The following is a 10,701-nucleotide window of genomic DNA, read 5'->3' on the forward strand; positions in this document are numbered from 1 at the left end:
CAGACAGTTTGACCAATGTAGTGGATGACCAGAGACCAGAGAATACTCTTTATGTTGAAGAAAACCCCTCCTGACAATGACCCAACAGATCAAAAACACTCTCCTGGATGATGTGTCAAAGTCTACCATATGTAGAAGACTACACCAGCAGGACTACACTCCAAGATGCAAACCACAGAAGAGTGAGATTACAGTTAGCTAAAAAGCACCTGAAAGAGCTCCAAGAGTTCTGGAACAAAGTCTTGTGCACAGATGAGACAAAAATGAACAGAGCGATGGAAAGAAGAAAGTGTGGAGAAAAACAGGAAAACAATTCATTCTAATGTCCACAGAAATATTTTATCTGCTCAAACGTATTGGACGGTACTTCATCATGCAACAAGACAATGGCCCGAAACACACTGCTAGAGCAACAAAGGAGTTTTTGACCGCCAAAAAGTGGAAAATCCTTGACGCTTTATATGAATCCAATTGAACATGCATTTTACATGCTGAAAAGGAGACTGAAGGCAAAAAGTCCCCAAAACAAGCAGGAACTGAAGATGGCTGCAGTACAGGCCTGGCAGAGCATGACCAGGGAAGATACCCAGCATCTGGTGATGTCTATGCGTCAGACTGCAAGCAGTCATCGCATGCAAAGGACATGCAACCAAATATTAAAAATAATATTTAATATTATTCTAAATTATGTTAAACTGTCTTAATTTTTTTTGATGGGGAGGAGGGGGAAGATATGTACAAAAGGTTCTATAATTTATAGTTAATCTGATATGGATGAAAATACCCTGAAATTAAAGGTGAGTCTGCACTTCAACCTCATTGTATCCTTTCAAGTGCTAGAGTACAGAACCAAAATAACAAAAAATGTGTCACCGTCCAATGAATTATGGTGCTCATTACAGACAGCTGTGTACTCAGTTTAGATGACCAAGGCCATCTTTATACATACTGTGCTTAAAGCATTATTTATGCAGACAAGTGTAGCACTTTCAAATGTAAAGGCAGCACAAAAGGATTGCATGACACGTTTATTTAGGTAAATGTACTGTTACGTGTATCAAGACAACAGAAATGAAACATTTTACTTCAGAGAACAAAATTATGTTTACAAAAAAATGTGTGAAGTGAGTGTCTGGCTGTGAAAGTCTTTAACACTGGTGTGGGAGTGCAGCCAGGCGCCTCCTCAGTGGCTGTGCTGGGAGAACTCCTTCAGGGCCCAGCTCTTGTTGTCGATTTTGTGACGGAGGCAGGTGTACTCGTCAACCAGTGCCTCAAAGTCCTGGCCCAGCATCTGGAAGGAGGACAGCATGGACTGGGAGGACTGCTTCTCCACCTGAGCAGCGCCCAGCTCGCGGTCCAGCACGTCCCTGAGAGGAGGACGAAAACCCCGTCATAATCACAATAATTATGGACGAATAATACACGATCCCCACTCACAAGAAATTCTGGACCAATATCAATAACCCACAGAATTATGTTAGGCCATGTTGGTCAAAAACTTCTATTCTACATTAAAGGTTAAAGGTCCCACATTTCCCTTGCAAGTGGATTATAAAGGAGTCGTATGAAGAAATTGTGAATGCAAATGAGTCGTTTGGACTTCAGTGAAGCTATGGCATCACAACGATACACTCATCCGCTTCAGCATAGCCCCCTTATAGCCAGAACAGATCCGAGCACACGGCACAGATGGCGTTCAGTTCATTTCAGAGCTAACCAGCCAATCAGAACAGAGGTTCATTGATATCAATGAGCCTTAAAGACAGTCACTAAAACAGGCTGTTCTTGGTAAAGCGCATGAGAGGCACTGGAGAATGGACATGTAAAACTGGATAGAGCTTGTTTACTTAAAACCACACAAACGTGTTATGGATATCAGGACCTAAAATAAAACACTGGAAAGGTGTACAATATGGGAGCTTTTAAAAACTATATGTGACAAATTGTATGTGACTATGATTTGTCCACTTTTGCCATGAGTACCATCCACGTGGAGAAACTGAGAATATAACCTGGCGCTCATTTCCCCAATGAAGATAAGTAAGGGTCAGGCATTCCACATCCTTACCTCATCTTTCGATGGGCGGCTATCGTGTCCGGTGTGTAGGTCACCAGCTGAAGCTCCAGCATTTCTACCCTGGAGGACAGATAAAATAAAGCATTTCTACCCTGGAGGACCAAAAAAATAAAGCATTTCTACCCTGGAGGACAGATAAAATAAAACATTTCTACCCTGGAGGACAGATAAAATAAAGCATCTCTACCCTGGAGGACCAATAAAATAAAGCATTTCTACCCTGGAGGAAAGGTAAAAATAAACACATCCTCAGAGCCTAAAGACCTGCGTCACCACGGCATATTCCAAATTCACATACAGCCAGATTACAGGCTCCACACTTACTTTTGCCATAAGACTTTTAAAGTGCTTTCAGGGCTTAACTCTCCCAAATTCAAGAACCCATTTCAAGTAACTAATTGAGCTATATGTGGCAGACCAATAAAGAATTCGTCTTCATATGTGTGACAATGAACGTTGTCCTAAATCAGCTCTTTCAAGCCCAAGCCAAACCCTAACCATTCTGAGTAGGACATGGATTCTGGTTCAGGATCTGGTGCTAAAGCGATATTTCACCCCTTTATAACAACAGTTTTGTAGAGGCCATCACATTGTATTTGCATTAGCGTGAGCACCACCAGCAGTCCCTGCGGAGTGCCAACAGCACCGCCATCCCTCCCGGTTGTACGGCTCCTAATGAACTCCCGTTCATCGCCACTTCCCACCTGATCTTGCGGATGATGATCTGACACTTGGTGTCCAGGTACTCCACTTTCTTCTCGTCCAGCTCCTTCTGGGCTTTCAGACGGTGGTCCAGAACAATAGACTGCAGGAGATGGACACAGCTCAGGAGCTCCTGCAGGAGAGAGGGAGGAAGAGAGGGAATGCCTTAACTGGGGCCCTGGTGGAAGACTTGGCACACACTCTGGGCCCAGAGATAAAGCGTAAAATGCACTGCAGTTAGTTAATGAGTAAGGCTTGTTATCAGACGATGGCAGTGCTGGGAGGATGTGAAATAGTGATTATGCATCATCAACATGATTAGCTCCAGAAGAGATGAAAAACCACACACACACACACACACACACACACACACACACACACACACACACACACACACACACACACACACACACACACACACACACACACACACACACACACACAACAAACTAAATGTAGAGGGGAAAAAATCTCTAAATAGTTGCCAAAAAACAAGTCTTTTGCAGATCATATAACCCAATTAAACCTACCTAAACATTAAGTCAGCTGTAAAACATCAGCCCAATGACAGCATTATTGATTAGCCTGTAAAACTTCACCCAACAGCATTATTGATTAGGTATGGATTAGCCTATAAAATATCACGTGACAGCATTATTGATTAGGCATGGATTAGCCTGTAAAACATCACCCAATGACAGCATTATTGATTAGGTATGGATTAGCCTATAAAACATCACCCGACAGCATTATTGATTAGGTATGGATTAGCCTATAAAACATCATCCAATGACAGAATTTTTGATTAGGTACGGATTAGCCTATAAAACATCACCCGACAGCATTATTGATTAGGTATGGATTAGCCTATAAAACATCACCCGACAGCATTATTGATTAGGTATGGATTAGCCTATAAAACATCATGCGACAACATTGATTAGGCATGGATTAGCTTGTAAAACACCACCCAATGACAGCATTATTGATTAGGCATGGATTAGCCTGTAAAACACCACCCGACAGCATTATTGATTAGGTATGGATTAGCCTATAAAACATCAACCAATGACAGCATTATTGATTAGGCATGGATTAGCCTGTAAAACATCACCCGACAGCATTATTGATTAGGCATGGATTAGCCTGTAAAACATCACCCGACAGCATTATTGATTAGGTATGGATTAGCCTATAAAACATCATCCAATGACAGAATTTTTGATTAGGTACGGATTAGCCTATAAAACATCAACCAATGACAGCATTATTGATTAGGCATGGATTAGCCTGTAAAACATCACCCGACAGCATTATTGATTAGGCATGGATTAGCCTGTAAAACATCACCCGACAGCATTATTGATTAGGTATGGATTAGCCTATAAAACATCATGCGACAACATTGATTAGGCATGGATTAGCTTGTAAAACACCACCCAATGACAGCATTATTGATTAGGCATGGATTAGCCTGTAAAACACCACCCGACAGCATTATTGATCAGGCATGGATCAGCCTGTAAAACACCACCCGACAGCATTATTGATCAGGCATGGATTAGCTGAGACGCTGGCGCTCACAGAGAGGTAGCAGTGAGTCTGCCGCTGCAGCAGGGCGGCGCTCTCCTGGTGCTTCTCCCTGAGGCTCTCCGCCCTCTTGCGCTCATTCTCCAGCGTCTCTGGCAGACGAGATAGCTTCAGGCTCTTCAGTCCCTCACTCTCGTTCTCTGTGCAGAATGGAAGGCTTTGTGTTACTGGCAATGAAATAAAGAAATAACTTATTTATTATTTAGCTGACACTTATCTAAAGTGATTTACAGGGGACAATCCCTCCCGGAGCAATGTGGGGTTAAGGGCCTGATCTTATTGTGGCTACACCGGGGTTAGAACCACCAAACTTCCGGGTCCCAGTCATGTACCGTAGCCACTAGGCAACAGGCTGCCCATACTTACACACATTATCAATGGCAGTAATCTGTGCACAGATATTACATTACAATCGGGTGCCATTATCCAAGAAAGATAGAAAAGACGGCTAAAAGGTTCAGGAGAGCTAATGATGCAATCGGACAGAAAGGTCTCATCAGTACACACGTGAGGGAAGAGTCAGGGCTCATTCCAACCCCTTATTGTTCTCATTTTCCTTTTTTCTTTTCTCCTTTTCTTGCCCCTAGCTCCACCCATCAGGACAGGCTAGGAAAAGATGACAGAAAAAGAAGTGAAGACAGGGAAAGTCACGAAAATTAGGCAAATGGAATCCTTGCTCCTTCAAACATCAGTGCGAAGCCATGTCAGTTACAGGCGTGCCAGATGCGTGGCAGATGGGGAGAGGTGGATCCACAGGTCGATAATTTATACGTCAGGCTTTCCCAAAAAAATACTTCCACAAAGGATGCGCTGATGTTTTCCTGCTCAAAGGAAAGATTGGGAGTTCCTGTCCTAGAAGGAATATTTAAGGGGTTGGAATGTCCTTAAAGATGGCGGAACTTGATCGATTTCTGGGTCAGGAGCAAGGAAAGGAAAAAAGGTGTAGAAAAATAAGCGAATGGAATGAGCCCCGAATGAGACTCTGATGAGGCCGTCAGTCACTGACTCTTATGAACCAATCAGAAGCTCTTCAAACCGAACACTGACCAATTTGGTAGTGAATCACTCATAAAATATGACCGCTCCATCCATTTCTGTGGCTGATGAAGCCTCATGTCCCATTACTACTATGAGACAACAGCACAGAGGACAACTCTCACAGGTCTTACCACAGTCTGGCTGGTGGTATGAGCACAGAGGACAACTCTCACAGGTCTTACCACAGTCTGGCTGGTGGTATGAGCACAGAGGACAACTCTCACAGGTCTTACCACAGTCTGGCTGGTGGTATGAGCACAGAGGACAACTCACAGGTCTTACCACAGTCTGGCTGGTGGTATGACAGGATGGCCAAGCACTTCTCCTTCAGCCTCTTCTCCAGCTCCACCAGCAGCCACGGTTTCATGCAGCGCACGTCCTAGCGGGAGGATACATAACCTCCGATACATCAAACACAACCTCCAAAACAGGAGGGACCAGCGGCCACCTGTGTGACAGCATCTGTGTGTGTGCAAGGGACACACAGCCAGTTTGGGTGCGTGTGCATGTGTGAATGAGTGAGTGATATTCCACATTTTTTTTATCTGAGTGAGAGAGTGTCTATACAGTGAGAGAGAGAGAGAGAGAGAGAGAGAGAGAGAGAGAGAGAGAGAGAGAGAGAGAGAGAGAGAGAGAGAGAGAGAGAGAGAGAGAGAGAGAGAGAGAGAGAGAGAGAGAGAGAGAGAGAGAGAGAGAGAGAGAGAGAGAGAGAGAGAGAGAGAGAGAGAGAGAGAGAGAGAGAGAGAGCGCTCGGGCGGAGCGGTAAGTGAAATCACGCTCCTCGCAGGGCATAAACTGATAGCGGGGCGGAACATTCATATGGTCATGTGACACCTGCCGCCACAACATTCCAGCCCAGTTCAGTGTGTAAGACAGCAGGTTTGGGTGTGTGCGTGCATGTGTGAAGGAATGACAGAGTGCATGAGCCGGTACCTGTTCAGGAGGCATTTGGCCCAGTACATGCTTGGCAGAGAGGCCCAGGAGCTGAGGCTGATCCTGGCCGACAGTGGAGCCGGGATCCAGCTGTCTGGCACACTGCGCCACCAGCAAGCACCGCTCCAGAGTCTCGTAGAACTGTCCGGAGAGAAGCACACCTCACCCAATCAATCACGGCCATTTTGGCGTCCGGGCCTCACTTGGAAAACACATTTCAGACCTAAAGCCTGGGTTATCCTTTCTGCATGGTTGGATGTACAGGATTTTGGTGATGTCAAACCACAAGGAACATGCGTTTGGAGCGTTTATGCTCTGCGTCTCCATAGCATTCATTTAATGTTCCCTCATTTGAACTCAGAGGCACACTGAAGTGCCTTCTTTTGCAAGTGTGCCGAATGTACACAGCAAACCCGATGGTATCCCAAACTCTAGTTATGCTGCCGTTATTTTGCATTGGGCATGTCTGTGTAGTCAGAACATTTTTGGTGTGCGCAGAACGGCGAGAGACAACCGCGTGGACTCTCGGGCAGGGACGTCAGCCGATGGGACATCATTTTGGCTGTGCGGACCCTCGTGTATGCTTCAAGCATAAATCGAGCTTAAGTGTGTACGGCTGTGTTCAAAATCGCATACTGGCATACTTCTGAGCATCCAGGCTCATTTTCATTTACATTACACTATTGCCATGTGGCAGACGCTCTTATCCAGAGCGGCGTACAGTTGATTAGACTAAGCAGGAGACAATCCTCCCCTGGAGCAATGCAGGGTTTAAAGGCCTTGCTCAAGGGCCCAACGGCTGTGCGGATCTTATTGCGGCTACACTGGGATTAGAACCACCGACCTTGCGTGTCCCAGTCATTCACCTTAACCACTACGATACATGCCGCCCATTTAAATGTAGTATGAGTGGTATGCGGCTTCAAACACCGCCGATGACCAAGTTGAGTAAAGCACAAATGTAGAGGCGACCCACAATGCCCGGTCACAGTGCAGTACCTTGTCGTCGTCCACTGAGGTGCTGGAGTGGTGCTTTCTGACGCAGTGCTGCTGAACCATCTCCCGGAGCAACTGGAACAGGCTCTCCGACCGCAGCCAGCCCAGCCTCTGCACCCGCAGCTCCTGTTCAGCCTGCGGACACACCATCACCTTCTCATTCACCTGCACCGTTCCTGTGCTACTGGGCAGCTAAAGGGGATGCTCCCTTAGATCTTAAGCTCACGAGACCCCACACACCAGCCAGGCCGTTAACGGTTATGTTAATTCTGGGTGCCTGCAATAAACACTGCATTAGTGTGTGCTAAGCTTATGGTGCATATTTCCTTGTAGTGATTTATAGGTTTTTACTGATAGGAGGTGAACTGATTAAATTGTAGAGAATGGGTGTTACTCCAGCTTCAGAGACTGGGCAGGTATTAAAGCGTGTGTGTGCGTGCTTGTGTGCGGTTTAGGAACCATCCCTTCACCTTCTCCTGTTCTCTCCGAAGGGCCAAGCTGAGGCCGGTGTGGTCCACATGCTGAGAGAGTGAGGACAGGAGCCTGCAGAACATGGGGTTCTGGGCCAGATCCTCTTCAGTCAGCTGACAAAGAGGAAAGGAGGCGAGAACTGCCAGAACGACCGAGGGGCACCAGTCAAATACCTGTGTGCGTTATCAAGCACCCAGGCAAATGCAACTCGGGACACAAAACATGTAATTTACGCAGTTTAATTTACGTCTTATCCGTACAATGTAAAGGTTGACAATAACAAATCCAACCACAGTGACAACAGTGTTACTCGGTACACATTGCGACACGGTCGAGAATGAACGTTATTTGCTGGACACAGATACATCGCAGGCACTTCAGCTAATAACTTAATTCGTTAACTTTAGCTACTACGTGACCCCAGAAATGTAGTCTTTAGCTAGGCTAGCAACATTTTGTCCGCTTTAAACGCACAGCTAGCGCGCTAATCAGCCGTCAAGTCCAGTTACCTTGTTGGTGCATGTCATCTCCGTCTCCCAGGTGATGCACGGAGGTCACCGAATCAGGACACACCGACATCCCGAACTACTGTTTTGGAGATCAATTCAAGTTTGTCAACGTTATCTTGCCACTAAACTAAGATGTAAAACACTTAACTAAGACTAACTAAGATGTTTTAAAAAATCTGAATAAATAGATCATTACGCTCTAATTCGAACTCAACAACTTGCCATCTAGTGTCGACTAGAAAGCTACACGAAACCCGACTGACTCATACAAACAATGTTATTTTGAATAACCAACAACAGCTACAATAATTTAATGTAATGCAGCTAGAACTTTGCTAAGTTACCTCTTCCCAACGCGCGCCTTTCCAGACACTTAACTGAACTGCTGCCCCTGGGTGAAACCATTAGCGGACTCAGACTAGGGAGTGCTTGTCTGTAATATACAGTATATTTGACTAACTTTTGGCTTATCTGTATTTACGCTTTCGTAATATATATTTAAAAATCGAAATGTATATTATTTCTAGATTTCTGTGAGATGGAGGAGTAACTTATGTTTGACGAGTCAGATGCCTGTTACTGTTCCCTCTTGCATGGCACTGCAATCAAGTCGTCCACTAGTTCGGAAAAAACGAAACCAAAGCGAGGCTTCTCGTGATGGAAGAGCACCAGAGGCCAGGGTTTGCCATTCTCTGAGAAGCTCGCAAGCGCCACTTAGTCGAAGTATTGCGGTTTTGTAAACCCCTGGTGCCAAAAAGAAAATGTCCACATAAAATGTCCACATCAATGTCCACATAAAATGTCCACATCAAAACTACGAACCTGGCCAAAATAGATAGAAGGCTTTGGGAAACGCAGCAATTGACAGTCTATAGCTGGTCCTGGAGAGCCGCAAGGTGTGCTGGCTTTCGTCTCCACCTTAAAATAAGCAAGCGACTCAGACCCAAGAAACCAGGTGAGGTGAGTTAATTGTGTAATCTCAACGGCTTTCATTGATCAATTAATGCCAAGCAACACGTCCAACGCCAATTTTCCTTTATAAATCACAATCAACTCTAAATGTGGCGCAACTTTGCCAGCTTCATATCCCGCCCACAGTTGCCTATAAATAGGCAGTGAAACACCCCTAATGAATATGCATTTCACGAAGACGACAATGGCAAACGCTGAAAAGAAGGCCGAGAAAAGGGATTTCAGCCATTTGATTGCCTTTGAAAAGCTACAGGTGTGGGAATTATCCTGATTGATTGTAAATGACGAACAGTTCTGCACAACGAATGTGATGATGACGATGATAATAATAATGATAATACACATTATTTGTCTAGCACCATTGGAAACACAGTTACAAAATTAAGAGATAAAACGAACAAAAATTTATAACAATAAACACATTATAAAACATAATATATGAATATGATAACAATATATGAAACTATGCTTGTATCTGCCCGACTGACGCATTGTAAACGGCATCAGTGCAGCGCAATTTGTCCGACTGTTCACCATATTATTTATGAGAATACATTTAATAACATGAAGTATTGTTTAACAATTCGTCTACATATTTGAGGGATTATTTTACAACAACATCTCCGTTTATATTTATCATCCTAAATCATATTTTTTGGGCACTCCAGGGAGCATCAATGGTTTTTTAGGTTTATTTATTTAGCACAAATTTTAGTACAAATCTGTGCAAGGTGGGAGCGAAGCCCTTACAGGCTTGTACAGAGCTCCACACCTAGCCAACACTTATTACATTTAGTACATTTAGCAGGCGAAATAAAATGTAGCCAATCCAAATCCAACATGGTGATACGAGAAAGAAAAGAAAATAGAATGTTTAAGGATTAAACATCAGTTGATACGAGAAAGAAGAAACAGACAACATAGGATAATTAAATATAAGATGATATAAGAAAGAAGAAACAGACAACATAGAATGATGATTAAACATAAGATGATATAAGAAATATGACCATCAATCAAACAGCTGTTTGTTTATTCGTTGTAAGAGAGGCTTTTATCCGTTTTTGCAAATCAACTCTTCGTATATGATACGTGAGAGGTAATATTTCATTACATTACATTACATGGCATTTAGCAGACGCTCTTATCCAGAGCGATGTACAACAAAGTGCAAATTGAACACAAGAACAAGTGCAAATAGGACCTGAGAGGACAGTATAGTTCCGAGTCCTAGTGTAAACATGCAGAAAATCAGAACCCTTTAAGAGTACAATCAACAACAATCAATTTCGATTTATTTTACACAGTGGTATCTGTTGTATATCATTTTCGACTTCTCTCGTCGCCAAATGTTGTGTTGCATTTAGGAAGGGAGAGAACCCGTATAGCGAGATTCAACAACACAACACTTTA

General features: G+C 43.9%; 1 protein-coding gene across 5 annotated transcripts; it reads right to left on the bottom strand.

Moving 5' to 3' along the window:
• Positions 1-1,015: 1,015 nt before the first annotated feature.
• Positions 1,016-9,297, bottom strand: haus4 (HAUS augmin-like complex, subunit 4). 5 transcript variants are annotated; one of them, XM_061262806.1, is made up of 10 exons: positions 9,139-9,297; positions 8,317-8,395; positions 7,807-7,920; positions 7,340-7,471; positions 6,341-6,481; positions 5,690-5,786; positions 4,364-4,509; positions 2,782-2,912; positions 2,069-2,137; positions 1,016-1,367 (listed from the first exon to the last, which is right to left on the bottom strand). In XM_061262806.1, exons 2-10 carry the CDS (start codon positions 8,332-8,334, stop codon positions 1,184-1,186), a joined length of 1,032 nt encoding a protein of 343 aa, XP_061118790.1. In that variant the 5' UTR covers positions 8,335-8,395; positions 9,139-9,297; the 3' UTR covers positions 1,016-1,183. The 5 variants fall into 5 exon arrangements, with proteins under 5 accessions (XP_061118790.1, XP_061118788.1, XP_061118791.1 ...); XM_061262804.1 differs by having other exon boundaries at positions 7,807-7,946; XM_061262807.1 differs by having other exon boundaries at positions 8,317-8,392; positions 9,139-9,261.
• Between the last annotated feature and the right edge of the window lie 1,404 nt (positions 9,298-10,701).

This window comes from Conger conger, chromosome 12 (genome assembly GCF_963514075.1).
Source record: "Conger conger chromosome 12, fConCon1.1, whole genome shotgun sequence".
NCBI classification, from domain to species: Eukaryota; Metazoa; Chordata; class Actinopteri; order Anguilliformes; family Congridae; genus Conger; species Conger conger.